General features: G+C 33.6%; 1 protein-coding gene across 2 annotated transcripts; it reads left to right on the top strand.

Moving 5' to 3' along the window:
• The first annotated feature begins 1,913 nt into the window (after positions 1 to 1,913).
• LOC137820078 (boron transporter 1-like) lies at positions 1,914 to 8,398 on the top strand. 2 transcript variants are annotated; one of them, XM_068623864.1, is made up of 12 exons: positions 1,951 to 3,335; positions 3,658 to 3,740; positions 3,826 to 4,018; positions 4,118 to 4,256; positions 4,384 to 4,555; positions 4,804 to 4,970; positions 5,106 to 5,279; positions 5,406 to 5,501; positions 5,992 to 6,129; positions 6,211 to 6,530; positions 7,146 to 7,416; positions 7,864 to 8,398. In XM_068623864.1, the coding sequence occupies exons 1-12, from the start codon at positions 3,232 to 3,234 to the stop codon at positions 8,173 to 8,175; spliced, it is 2,169 nt and encodes a 722-aa protein (XP_068479965.1). In that variant the 5' UTR covers positions 1,951 to 3,231; the 3' UTR covers positions 8,176 to 8,398. The 2 variants fall into 2 exon arrangements, with proteins under 2 accessions (XP_068479966.1, XP_068479965.1); XM_068623865.1 differs by lacking the exon at positions 3,658 to 3,740 and having other exon boundaries at positions 1,914 to 3,335.
• The last annotated feature ends 6,841 nt before the right edge of the window (positions 8,399 to 15,239 follow it).

Here is a 15,239-nt window from a genome sequence, read left to right as displayed (position 1 = left end):
TCGTCCAACTGCTTAACAGAAATCAAACTTTTTCTCAAGCTTGGAACAACTCTGACATCCTTCAAAGTCCAAAAACCAACTGGTGTCTTCAACACTATGTCACCCATGCCCGTAACATCAAGAGTTCTGTTGTCCACTAGTTTTACCTTTCCAAAGTCTCCAATAACTAGATTATGCAATACTTCAAAATCCATGACTCAGGAATCCACACTACTATCCGCACAACAGACTAAAAGGTCCTCGTCCGCGAAGTCTCTTGCAATGTTGACTTATTTATCATTTGGGCATTGATTCCTGAAATGCTCCACCTCCTTGCAGTTCCAACATGTTACACTTGAGCAATCCCGAGTCTTTGACTGACTCCTTTTATTCTTGCTCCCACTATCTCTGATATTTCTCTTACCTCTTATGACATATAGCGATTCACTAGATAATTCCCCAGAACTCCTTCTTCGGACATCCTCGCCAAGAATGAGATCACAAATCTTCTCAAAAGTGAATCCATCGGATCCCGTTGAACTGGTAACTGCTGTACCCGTTCCGGACCAACTGTCAGGCAAAGACAATAGCAATAGTAAAGCTTGAACTTCATCATCGAACTTAATGCCCACTGACATAAGTCTGGCTAAGATCATATTGATGTGCTTAGTAACTGAACTCGCAAATCCTCAATTTGCATTTTCTACCAACTGAAATGTACCATCGAATTTTTAATTCGGAACTTCCCGTCTTCTGCCATCTCAAATGACTAGTCGAGATACTCGGTACAACTAATTTCAGATCTTGGCAATCCTTTTTTTTTTAAATCAAGATCACAAAAATTGCACCATCCAAAATCACTCACCAACAGACTTGGTCGCAGTCCCCACTGCACTGGCGCTCCGCACCACCACCGTCGCTGGTCACCGCTGTTGTGAAGCAGATCTGGGAGCCTTTCCTTGCACCGTTGTGAAACCCTAAGCCTTGGGACGCTACTGCAGTCCTTGCGAAACCCTAGCTTTGGGATGCTGCTGCCGCCTCTGCGAAATCCTAGCTTTGGAGCACTACTGCCGCCTTTGCGAAACCCTAACTTTGGGACGCTACTGCAACCGCAATTTTCACGTCTCGTCGATTAATTTCTGCTGATCGGATCTCTAGTGTGTAAACGAACCAAGGCTCTTACCACTTGATTGGAAAAAGCGCACGCGGAAGCAACACACAATCACGAATCAACTGCAAAAAATAAACAACACATGACTTAACGTGTTTCGGTCGCCAACTGCAACCTACATCCACACGGGCAACTATTAGGTTTTCATTATATCTTGTTGCACACCAATTACAAGTACAATGATCTCTTTAAATAGAGATAAATAGAGTTAATAAAGGGACACAATGATTAAGCCCACTCACTAAAACATGGTGTTTATTCAGCTCAATCCAATTGGTTCTAGCTTCATACCCAACACTGTTCGCAGTTAGAACGTGAATGTGATAAGATAAAAAATTCATACTTTGAGGAATGATGATGAGATAATTACAATCTTGTTTAAATTCTGCCTTTATTTATTTTTAATTATCATACACATATCACTTTCTTTTATCTTTAGATATTTGTAAGAAAACATGATTCTTTATTTCCTACTTTTAACTTTCAAATTTTCATACTTAAAATTTATATAACAAAAAGTAAAGTTAATTTTATGATATTTTTATAACTATTCTTGAAAGTAAACATAAAACAAGAAACTTTTTGCGCACGCAGGTCATGATAAACTTTTCCACAAACGATTCAATAATACAATTTTTGGGGTTGCAACGATAACACAAAATCATTTTTTAAGTCATTAATAAAATATTTTTAACACGCAACTATCATTTTCCTCAACGGTTTACCGAAAGAACAAAACAACTAGTTCATCTGTATCTTAAGTGTGTTTGTTTTAACTGTTTTGTCTCTTCTGCATCTATGTCACACTATTATTTACTACTATGTTTTTTGTACAACCTTACCACTATCTCACTATTTTTTCCTCTAATCCCATTCTTCTATTCCAATATTTTTTTTTATATAAACTATTTTTCTCAGCATAACAACACTATCATACAAAAATCTTCTCACGGCAGCATTTGTGATTGTTTGTTCTTCTGAGAGACCTGTCTTGTTTTCCTACCGCGAAATTCCTTAGTTCATCTGTTTTGCCCTGTGTTTCTTTCAATCTTGTCTACAATAGTGTCCACTGCTTGTGTATCAGTGATTAAATGTAACTGCAATCCATTCCTCTTCTTTGGTTCATTTCAAGCTCTGTTTGTTCCTTTTGGAGTCTCCTTGCAGAAAAATGTAAATTTGATTTCGGATTAAGATACCCTTTTGCTTTTTCAATCAATGCCCAAATCCTCAAAAGTCTTCTGAACCTTTCCAATCATGGTCTCATTCATGGAATCTCGTTAATCTATGCCAGATTCCCATCTGGGTCTAGCTGACTCATCTTTGACCTTTCTGCTCTGTTGATGAGCATTCTTCTCGGTGCTTTTAAATTGTAACAAATGCAGGTTGTGAAGATGTGTTTCCGTTAGTCGTGTTGGATTGCCCTCCATAGCTATACATTCAGAACTGAAATTTGATTAACCTTAGTTTGAGAGTATTAACTGTATAATGTAACTGAATGCTGCATATCTGCTTCTACTGTGTTATTTCTGGGAGTAAGTTTGGTCTCTATGGATAGCATATGGAGGGAAATGTTGGATCTGGAATTTGTCATGGCTGAGCGCTAGCCTTAATTTTCAGCTTTGTGCAGAGTGTCCACTCTTCTTGTTCAAGTGTTGACTATAGCATAAATTCTCTAATATTCTTTCAGTTGCTCTTGGATATGTAATCCAATTGCTTTTTGTTCAATTACTGACTTGTTCTTTTGTTACTCATAACAATACATCCAAAAGTTCTTCATAAATTCTTTGAAATGTAAATTCTTTCACTGGATTCATTTATTCAATTTCTTCATCAAGGGCCTGAAGGGCTCAACAATAAAAAATGAGTATACCTTCTTCAACTTTTCCTGTTTGGGATGATATGTAGGATTCTGGTATCCCTGCCCGAGTTATATTGATATTTTCACATATTCAGCTTTGATCACTATGTAAACCTCTAGAGCTCCTTCCAAGTGTTTTTTTTTTTTTCTTTTTCCTTTCTGTTTTTGCTCTATACATCAGAATTTAAGATCAATATCAGTTCCTTGGAATTCCAAGACTTTCATGGAAGAAACATTTGTTCCCTTCCGTGGGATTAAGAATGATCTCAAAGCAAGAATTACATGCTACAGACAAGATTGGAGCAGTGGATTCCAAGCAGGAGTCAGGTTTGTGCTATAAATTTGCAGATTCAAATATTATTGCTATAACCAAGGTTTTAAATTTTGGCCGTCGTTTTGTTGCATTCATTGATATTGCAAAAAATTGCACAAATGTGGTCCTAGAGATCCCAAAAACATTCATGTTGTGGCCAAAATCATGGCCGTGGACTGTTTTTTAAAACCTTGGTTATAATTTGACTTGTTGTGATTAGTTTTCAATCAGCTCCTCAAACTTAATCACACCTAATGCGTGCAAACTTAAATTTTCCTTTTTAAACAGCAGCAACAAATTTTGTCAATGATTTAATGTTTATGTTGTCTTATATAGGATCCTTGCCCCAACTACATACATATTTTTTGCTTCTGCAATTCCTGTTATTTCTTTTGGCGAGCAACTCGAGAGAAATACTGGTACAGGAACATTTTTCAGGTTCAGTCTCCTTTTGGTATTTTAGTCATTGTTTGCTAAGAAATGTTCCTTGATCATATTATGCAGATGGAACTCTCACTGCTGTGCAAACTCTTGCATCAACAGCACTCTGTGGTATCATCCACTCAGTCATTGGAGGCCAGCCTCTGCTCATACTCGGCGTAGCGGAGCCAACAGTTCTGATGTATACATTCATGTATGACTTTGCTAAGGATCGCCAGGATTTGGGACACAAACTATTCCTACCTTGGACTGGATGGTAACTTTGGAGCTCCTTGAGTGGTTTTACTTTTTGTTTAGAACATTACTGGTGAAGTGAAGTTACTTCTGAATAATTTGTTCATTTATTTGAATTTAGGGTGTGTGTTTGGACTGCCCTGTTGCTTTTCTTGCTTGCCATTCTTGGTGCATGCTCCATAATCAATAGATTCACACGCGTTGCTGGCGAATTATTTGGTCTGTTAATTGCAATGCTCTTTATGCAGCAGGCTATAAAGGTGAGTTTACATCAGCCATGAACCATGTAGCAACGGGCATCTTGTATATGTGGTTCCCAAATAGGAATCTCTCATTCACAATTACATAAAGCGAAACTCTTGTTTAAGATTCTCTATTATTGTACAGGGACTCGTGGAAGAGTTTGGTGTGCCCAAGAACCAGGCAGAAGGTACCAATCAGATTGCCCTCCAGTCATCTTGGTTGTTTGGCAATGGAATGTTTGCTTTGGTTTTGTCATTTGGTCTTCTTTTTACTGGTCTACAAAGCCGCAAAGCTAGATCCTGGCGTTACGGGACAGGTATTGATTATATTTAAGAATTATGATCTGAAAATTCAGTAGGGAAGTTAAGTCCATTACATGATTGAGCACAAGTTTGGGATTACTTAAGATAAACCATTTTTGTGTCTTCGAGTGCTAATTCAGCTGTTTGTTTCCTTTTCCACTATTAGTCAAATATTGCCTTAATGTATTCTTCTGAATTATTGCTGCACCTAAATAACTTCTTATCAACATTTTCATTCTTCTGAAACATGGTTATATTATAGGTTGGCTACGGGGATTTATAGCTGATTATGGAGTCCCTCTAATGGTTCTGATATGGACTGCTGTGTCTTACATACCAGTCAATAAGGTTCCAAGGGGAGTCCCTAGGCGACTTTTCAGTCCAAACCCATGGTCTCCTGGTGCATACTCAAATTGGACTGTTGTCAAGGTGATTCTGATTATTTATGTGTGTATTACTCTGATAGCACTTAGTGGATAATGTCTCTATACAGAAAGATACATTCTTGCTTTGTCCCAAGCAAAGCAAGCATGATTCATTGCTTATTTTTGTTACATTTTGCAGGAAATGTTGAATGTGCCCATCCTATATATTATTGGAGCATTTATACCAGCAACTATGATTGCTGTGCTTTACTACTTCGATCACAGTGTTGCATCACAACTTGCTCAGCAGAAGGAGTTCAATCTAAGAAAACCCTCATCTTATCATTATGACTTGCTGCTCTTGGGATTTTTGGTATGTAATTCTTTAAAATACTTGTACATTCAACTGTAGTACCAGTGCATTGAAAAGCAATACGTAATGTGTTTCTGCTGCATCAGCCTAATATTTCCTTTTTAATTCTTATTCATTGTTGGCCAGACCATATTGTGTGGGCTTCTTGGAATCCCTCCTTCTAATGGTGTGATTCCTCAATCTCCAATGCATACGAAGAGCTTAGCTACTCTAAAACATCAGGTAATATAGTTTTTACTGACCTTTAAGTGCAATATATCTCAACTGGTAATCATGGATCTTTTTTTCCTCTTTTTGTTTTTTAGTTTGAAAGGAAATGGTTTGTTTTTTAGATTTCTCAGAATCTAACCATCTCAGTTCTGCTTTAACTTCGTTCAGATTTGTTGTTGAATTATTATATATATCTTGATTCTTGAGTATTGTTTTTTGTACCTTTTACCTTGTCTGATCATGCATGTCACAAGTGGACAATTATGTTGTGATGAAAAAGTTTGAGGAAAACATAGGAGAGTGGTAAATTTTCATTTTAAATTAATATAAACATAAAATATTTATTAAAATAAGTAGCTAATGATTGTAGGGTTGCATATAATCTCTTGTTTTATTATCTTTTTAAAAATTCTCAAATTTGGCCATCACCCATTTTGTTTATTCTTGTCTATATATAGCTAAGCTAGTTGACTATCATATACATTTGATTTGTATGGAACAGCTTCTACGGAATAAGCTTGTATCTACTGCACGAAAAAGCATGAGGAGGAATGTTAACTTGAGCCAGTTGTACCAAAATATGAAAGAAGCATATGATGAAATGCAGACTCCATTGGTTCCCCAAATGCCACCTACCTTGGTAAATGTGCTCCCATGATTTCCAATTGATTTGAAATTTGTGATCTTCTTTATCCTTATCCTTGGTTTATTCATCAAGCAGGGCCTGAAAGAATTGAAGGAGTCTACCATTGAACTGGCTTCAAGTCAAGGATATATTGATGCCCCTGTTGATGAGGTTGTCTTTGATGTGAATAAGGATGTTGATGACCTTTTGCCAGTTGAAGTTAAAGAGCAACGTCTAAGCAATCTTCTTCAGGCATTGATGGTTGCAGCTTGTGTTGCTGCTATGCCCCTTTTGAAGAAGATCCCGACTTCAGTGCTTTGGGGCTACTTTGCCTTCATGGCCATTGAAAGCTTGCCAGGAAATCAGTTTTGGGAGAGAATATTATATCTTTTCACTGCCCCAAGTCGAAGATACAAGTATGTCAATACTCATAGTCAATTTTATCATTCCCAAAGTTCTAGAATGTCAAAGAATTCTTTCCTTTCTCCGCTTCCTAATTCTAGTGCACAATCAGCGTACATCATTTGTCTAATTTTCTTTTCCACTATTTGTTTAGTTATTTATTTCTTAGCAAACTCTGTGAATTGATTTCTCCTAGATTTTGGACCTAATTTATACAACTAACTTTTATCATTAGAATTGTTTTCTTTTTCCAATACACACCTTCACCCCAGCTTTCATAGAGTTAGTGTATTAACAATATCATAGGTGGTCCAATAACGAATCTAGGATAGACTTGGATTTTGATACTCTTTTAGAATTTTGGGTTTAGGCTTAACCTCAAAAGTTAGTTCATGAAGTAAAGGGTGTCCTCTGTTAGTATAAGATTTGACACCACTTTAGATTTTATATCTAATTCATAAACTGAGGAATGTCTAAACTTTTCCCATGGATTTCAATTGTACATGCGCATATTCACCTGCGCATTCATCAATCTTAATAGTAGCATATGCTTGTGTATGTTTGCGTGCACATTTAGTATTGGCATTTCATTTTATTTGACTACCCATTTTGCTTTCCAACTTTCATAGAATGCTGGAAGAATACCATGCCACCTTCGTTGAGACCGTTCCCTTCAAAACAGTTGCCATGTTTACCGTGTTCCAGACAGTGTACTTGCTTCTCTGCTTTGGCTTAACCTGGATACCAATTGCTGGGGTCCTTTTCCCACTGTTAATCATGCTTCTTGTCCCAGTACGCCAATATTGTCTTCCAAAGTTTTTCAAAGGTGTCCATCTTCAAGAGCTGGACGCAGCAGCATACGAGGAAGCACCTGCCATTGCTTTCAACATGTCCTTTGAAGTAAGTAGTTCCAACCACATTAAGTTTTCAATACCTACTTGTACACTTTAACTTGTAGAGAAATTAGGTGAAAGGTTTGTATAAAATTTAGATTTTATAAAAACTTATTTGGTATTATTAAGAAGTAAACTTTAAGCCAAATTCAATTTTACAAAACTGACTTATAAGGTGAACACTCACTTATATTATAAAAGATTCTTATCTATCTCTAATCGATAAGAGATTTTCCATCAGTATTTCAACGTACCCATCACAGATAAGTACTTATAAATTCTGATACCATTGTTTGAATTTTAAGTCAACTCACAAACAGTTGCATATGGTAAAATTTGTTAAATTCATATCTTTAACCAATGTGAAATCTTTAAAAAAATAAAAAAGGAACTTGCATCACATTTGTCTCTGGCATAGCTCTTGTTGACAGTTTAATGTCTATAAACCTGACAGGGTCCAGGTAGCCAGGCACCAGCAGTAAATATGAGTGGTGGGGAAATTCTTGATGAAGTTATTACGAGGAGTCGTGGAGAGATTCGTCGCACACAGAGCCCGAAAACAACAAGTTCAACACCAACTTCAACAGGAGATATTAGACCAGCTAATAGTCCTAGGATAGGAAAAAGCATTCCCAGCCCTCGAGTGAGTGAATTGAGAGGGGAAAGCAGTCTGAGACCAACTGGGAAGGAGATCAAGTTAATCCAAACACCTAGTCCACACTCACCAGCTCTTGGAAAAGTTACCAAAGGTTCACCTTCAAGCTAAAATTTATCTTCATGTGGCGCTCTAGAGGTTATGAACTTGGTTTTGTAAGAACATTTTTATCTTGTTTGTTGTTGTTTCATAGTTACATTGTCATTCTTAGCAATATAAAAATGGGCAGGGATACTGTTGACTGTTAGTAATGTTGCTGTTTTTGAATTTTAGTTTTATGTGGTTCCTGTGATCTTTTAAAAATCAATAAAGGGATTGTTTCGTGCCTTCAAAAGATTCTTTCTTTCATAAAATGTAATAAAGATAAAGATATATCCCCCTTTAAATTTTTGTAGGATAGTGTTATGATGCACTTTACCGTATGTTTGATCAAAGTTTGTAAACTTGATTTTGGACGGATATAGTTGATTTTACAAAATTGATTCTTGTTTAAAGTGAGATGAAAAATAATTAAATAATTAAATAATATAAAATTTATTGTTTTTTAGAATGCTAAAAAATATATAATAAGAGTAATCCCTTGTGGAATTGCTATAAAGTTTTCAGTCTAGTGTGTTGAATTGAATTGTGTTAGCTAAGAGTGTCAAAAAAAGTTCTATAAATTTAAACTTGATTTTATTCAAATGTTGCTTTTGCCTTTAGAGAAACTGGATTCAAGTTCAAAAGTTAAACCTGATTTTACCTTAAAACGTTGAAAGTGTTACTTTTTTTAACTACTTTGATTAGATATTTGACATTTTGACGAAGCTTTTTTTTTATATTTTTTTATATTCGAGACCTAGTTTTAGTTCTTTATCCAAAATTCGTTCACTTTAAATGAGATCAATATTTACCTTACAACTTTCAACAAAACAAATAATATTTACCTTAAGGGCAGTTGAGTGAAAATGTTGAACTAACATATTTTCTTTCTTTCAAAAGAAAAATTTAGGTTACAACGATCAAAGGCTACCTTGATGCTTAGAAATGTTTCTGCAAATACTTACAGATTATTTACTAAGATTTTCATGTAAATAACAATAATTAAATCGTTATTCTGGATGAGATGAGTTTAATTTTTATAAATTTGATAATTTTTCTGTTCATCCTACATCTTTCATCGTAACGTAAATGACTTGTAGCAATTTAAATGGAAGGTTCATAATGATTACTACTAGATAGTGAACTACATGTAGATGATAAATCTGTCAAATGTCAAATTCTTCAAAGGAACTACTTATTCAATAAATTCATTTTAGCGATAAAAAAAATATTATCTTAAACTTCCATTTTAGAGTGTTGATTTTGATGTGAAAATACCATCAAGTCTTTATCACAAGGTGGTTAGGAACCTAACCTTTCCAACCATATGTTTGTCACAATTAATCAGAGTTGTACGGACCGATGAGTTCATCTTACCAAATCTTTTTGTGCATGTGTTTTTAGTATGGAAAATAAAATAATTAAAATGCATAGTGACACTGATTAAGAAAGAAAAATAAAGAAAAATATCATTGTTAGTAATATGTGGTTTCAGTTTTTGCTAATTATAAGTGATATGATATAATGGTGTGATGATTGTTATCTGTAGAAAAATATCATCTTATGTAATGCAAATAAGAGGGTTACTTACCTTTGTTTTTGTTGGTTGTTTAAATATTTCACATAGTAAATAATTTTTTATTAGTGTTTAAATATTGTTCATTTTATAGTTTAAAATTTTGTGTTGTCTTTAAAAGATGTCTTGAATGGTTAATGGATGAATATATATTTAAATTGTTATTACTCTCAACCACTGAGTTATGTGAAACTATTGGACATATCGAAACAAGCTCCCTAGTTGAGGGTTAAAGGGAGCAATTGTCTTTGGAATCTTTTTATTCATTTTTCTAATATCTGAACTCTAAAATGGACAATACATCAGATGCGGTGATTGACCATAACAATGTTATTTTAATGGACTTGAAGTCAAAACATTGGTCTCGTTTTTGGAGATGAAAAAGTGATTCAAAAGGTGAACCCTAGCTCCCCTTAGTCCTTTACTGGGCTTGTTTCGGTATGTGAATATTTTCAAATCGTTTAGGAGTCGAGACCAAGAGAAATTTATATGTATACTCCTTGGTCCTTCAACCCACTGAAGCACCTTTTAAGTACAAAACCGTGACGAAGTTCCAAATGGACAATGCATCAAATCCATTGAAAAGTGGTTCCAAAGATAAAACCTTGTTCTCTTTCGTCTTAAGTGGTTGTTTTGGTATGCTTAATAGTCTTATATTTCTTAGGAGTCGAGACCAATGACAATTTAAATACATATTCCTCTCTCTAACTTCGTGAGGTGAATTTTAAGGACAAAATCGTGATAAAGCTCTCAACTCCAAAGCTAACAATACCTCAAATAGGGTGATGAACCCTAATGACGCTACTTCAATGTTGTTTAAGCCTACAGGTATGAAGGAAGTTGTCAATAGATGCTGGGGGGAATTTGGGTAGCAATTTAGAATCATAGTAATAAATGTATTCTTTGGAGGTTTTTGTTGTGGCTAAAAGGAAATCTTGGTCTTGGGTTACAACCAAGGAAAGGATTGACGAACTTCTCTTATTCGAATTGGTGCTTGGATCCCTTGTGTTGTATGAAGTATTTGAAAAAATGTTGCTTTGCAAACTGTTTTAACTATTTGTCTAGACAATTGGATTTTTTATGCAAGTTCTTGTTCTACTGTTGGTATGGTTATGAAAAGAGAATGTGACTCCCGGTTAGGTTTGTTGGATTTTTGTGCAGGTGAATTTGATTTGTAGATGTGTTTGTGGGCTTTTGGTTGTATTAGAGGATGTTTTGTGTGTATTGTTTTGACTAAAGACTAGTTATAAGGACCCTTATAGGGTAGATGATGATTTCTTTTGATATGACTTACCATTCCTTTTAATTGAGGATTTGTTTGGTGGTCTGTAGAGTCTGAAGAATGTTTGTAGATCAAATATTGAGTAGGTTGACCTTGACCACTTTTTGTACAAGGGTTGGGACACCCTTGAAGTGTCTGTATAAGGGTTAGGACACCCCTGAAGTGTCTCATTATATTTTATTTATTATTTGCTAATAAAAAAATGAACTTAAGGTTAAAACATTGACATTGTCTGTGAGAATGAAAAAATGATTCCAAAGACAAATCCTTGTTCTTCTTAACCCTCTACTAATGATTTATTTCAATATTCCTAATAGTCTCATATTATTTAAGAGTGAATTGAAACGTCTTTTAAAGACAACAACATGATAAAACTCCAAAATAGACAATACATTCAATGCGATAATTGACATAATATCTTAACAAGCATAGGATCGAAAGAATCCTAATATTTTTTTTTATTTAGAGAAAAACTTTTTACACTAAACTTTGGTCAACAAACTTAAAAGGTTTTATAACTGGAGCTGATTTATTTTTCTTCTCGTATTTGTGCCGCAAATGAGAATTGGTTTTCTCTTTTATTATTTGGTGATGACTTTCATGCTCGTGTTCCTGTAATGCTCCAATCATTATTATCTATCCCTGTGTGCTTCATTTTGCATCATGACTATTTTAATTTGATCACCTTTGTATGAATATCTTTGAAAATGTTCAATATATGTCAGTTAGTTAGTTGCTCCATATCTTCATTTTATTGTTAAAATTGAATTTATGGTTAATTTTTGGAGATTTCAATGATGAACAATGCAAATTTTTTAAAAATGTTTGATATTAACTAAATTATGTTAGTGCGTAGGTATAATTACCTTATTCTTCCTTACATTTAGGGTCAATATTCAATATAGTACAATAGTTTTTTTTTTTAAATTCAATTTGGTTCCTATGATTTTTAAAATGTATCCAAAATGGTCATTTTTGTTAAGTCGCACCAAACCGTGTCAAGTGCTGCTTATGTGGCAGAGAGAAGGGGTTATGTGGACTGTCAATTAAAAGACACATCAGATTGGGTGGGTATGAGATTGGTTTCGTAGAGAAAAACCTCAAACCACCATCCTTCCCCCACTCTCAACCACCAACGATCATGCCGAGAGGGTTTTCGTACATTCCCTAGCATCTTCCATTGAAAAAAGTTCTTAAGCATAATGAAACATATTGTTAATAATAATAATAATAATAAGAAGAAGAAGAAATAGAATTGCCAAAGTTAAGTCACATTTTTATGTTGTTGCCTCTAGTAATTCTTGTTGTAGTGATTAGTCTTTGTTAAAAACAACATTTTATCTGCTATGTTAGGTCACATTATATTAGACTTGTATTATGCTAAACAAATTAGGTTTTAGACCATGCTAAAAGAATGTTATTAATAAAATGTGAAAGTTTCGTATCTATATGAAAATATCAAATTATTTTTTCTTTATAATTTCCCTTGAACATAATTATTTCCCCCTTCTTGCATTTCAGGTATCGAAATATAGACTTTTTTCTTGTCACATGTTGCCAGCATCCCCTGTTATAAGTACCACAACATGTATTTCTTTGTTGTTGTCAAGTATATTTGCAAGAGATATTATTTTTTTTATATAAGTACCCAAATATACTTGGGTCATTTCAGTCTAGTGTGTTTATGCAATCCATTCTTAGGAATGTTAGATGATGCAGAATAAAAAACATTGTTTGTCTTTTGATGTGGTTTTTCTTCCTTATAACCAATTCCCGTTTTGTTGTGGGTTTTCTTTGATGTTCTTATTAGAAGATTAAATCTTTTATCCCCTACAATGGTTTGAGAAATGACTTTCTTTGGTGTTGCATTTTTTTGCTAGTAGGAATATCTATTATTATTTTTTTGCATCCATTGAGGATAAACTTATTCCTGAACTTTCGATTTTCGAAAACATTTCCTTTTTAATCTTTTCAAAATCTATACTCTAATTTGCAAGATTTTGTTTTAAACTCTTATTTTCTGCATATAGTGTTTCACTTTTGTGTTTTAATTTGACATTTTCCTTGGTAAATCATTTAAGCATTGTGCATTAATTGCACTAAATGTCTTACGTCGCTCAACTAATGTACATATCACTGAAGTAGCGAGTCATATAGTTGAAGTTTTGGCTTGTAGCTTGAGCGAGAAAGAAGTCTTGTCGATTTTTTTATGTCCTTTGGAATCATATCGCTCATGAATTGTGCATGATGCTCAAGTGACTTACGACTCAAACACTGATTTTGAACGCTTAAGTGTGACATAATAATAGTTTACACATGTGAGGTAATGTGAGACATGTGACATGGATGCTCAAGCATACTGAGGAAGTTGATTTTTTTGTTGAAACTTATTGGATGGTGGACCAAGCATGGTTGTTGCTTATGCATTTTGTAGAACACTCCATCAATAAGGTAGCCGCTAGAGCATGGAGAGTCCTGAAGGGTGATGCTCTCATATTGAATTTCACTCAAACAACAAGAATATCACTAGTGAAATGAGTGTCACCTTACTTATTTTTAAGCAAGTGAGAGAAACTTACTCAAGTGATAGTATGCTAGAATGTGATGATGTGCTATATTTATACAAGTGGTCATTATATGTTTTTTATACATATTCTACTTATGTTGATGATATGATATATAAAAGGTATATTTGTTATATATATATATATAATATTAAAAATAATATATTGAAATGTTATATTAATATATTGAAATGTTTTTTACTTTTCCCACAAATTTATAAGTATTTGAACTTATTAAAATACATTTTTAATAGAAAACCACAAGCTCCACAAAAAAATTCAATATCTTAATAATTTGTTTAACGATAAAATCAAAATAAAAGAAACACTTATTATCCTAATATATAAATCCTAATCCCTAAACCACACCTTATCAATTCAAGATGTCTATCACTAAATTTTCCATTTTACCATTGGCAATTTTCTTAGACAAGATCTTCTTCATTTATTAGAATGGTAGAGTAATCAATATTTCACTCTTTATGTTATTAGAAACAACCTCCACCTTGTGAATTCATAGTTTTGTACGTTAGTGCGTGTAGAAGTGACAGCATCTTATGCTTTCCACCAATTTATGTCTATCTAAATAGAAAAATATATATCACGAATCCTTATCCCAATCATTTAATCAACCTTTTACAAAGTAGGCAAAACATCTATCTATCTATCCACACTGCATTATCATGCAACTAAAGTTCTTCTGGGTGGAAATTTCATCATGCAACTATAAAGTTAATGTCACGTATAGAATTAGGTCACTTTGAAAGAGTGGGAGAGACCCTCAGATTAATTATGTTTTTAGTTTTTTAAAATTTGGAATTAATTTTATTTCGATTCCTTAATTTTTTTTTTTACTTTATTCATTGATTTCAGTCTATAAACATTAAGTTGAAAGGATAACAATATTTTAAAATAATTTAAAAACTAAAATATTTTCTTTTATAAATTAAGCAGGCTAAAAAATAAATTTATCTTATTAATAAAATGTTAAATCAATATTAATTTTTCTGGGCCTTTTTAGACTTAATTAAGGATATCTGCTCGTAATGGAGGAATTTTAATGGGAGAGTTTACTATCTTACTTAATATTTGACTTTAATCTCTAAAACAGATTAGCCTTATATAAAATTAGAGAACTTTTATTTATAATCTCTCTATGTTTTTAATTAATGGATTTAAAAAATATTTTTATTTATCTATTGTTTTCAGATTTTGAGATAATATTATTTTTATTTTTAAATTATATCTTTGTTTGTTTACTTGATCTTTAATTAATTAATTCTTACGTATTCGAAAAATAATAAAATAAAAATATGATAATTATTTTATATGAATTAAAAAGTGTTTTTTTTAGATAAGAATCTTAAAAGTTAGATAAAAGACAGTATTTCTTGTACAAATAAAAACTAAAGCCAAAACTCTTTCAAGACTGAGTTGTTGTACACTCCATTTATGAACAAGTGGATAGTAAAGGGGGTTGAAACTGAAAAATTTCCTATATCACCTTTTACTTCTATCTTAGGTGGTATGTGTACCGCCCTGGCAGTCGGAAGTGATGACGTGGCATTCAGCTACAGTATAGGCGTGTTGACAAGGCGCCAGGTTGGCAGAAGGGGAGGAAGTCGGGGGGCTCGTGAAGTCGCCAGTTATTGAGTTGGCGTGTTCCGATCTC

This window comes from Phaseolus vulgaris, chromosome 9, assembly GCF_000499845.2.
Source record: "Phaseolus vulgaris cultivar G19833 chromosome 9, P. vulgaris v2.0, whole genome shotgun sequence".
NCBI lineage: Eukaryota > Viridiplantae > Streptophyta > Magnoliopsida > Fabales > Fabaceae > Phaseolus > Phaseolus vulgaris.
The sequence above is the reverse complement of the archived record's forward strand: the minus strand, read 5'-3'. Positions and strand labels throughout refer to the sequence as shown.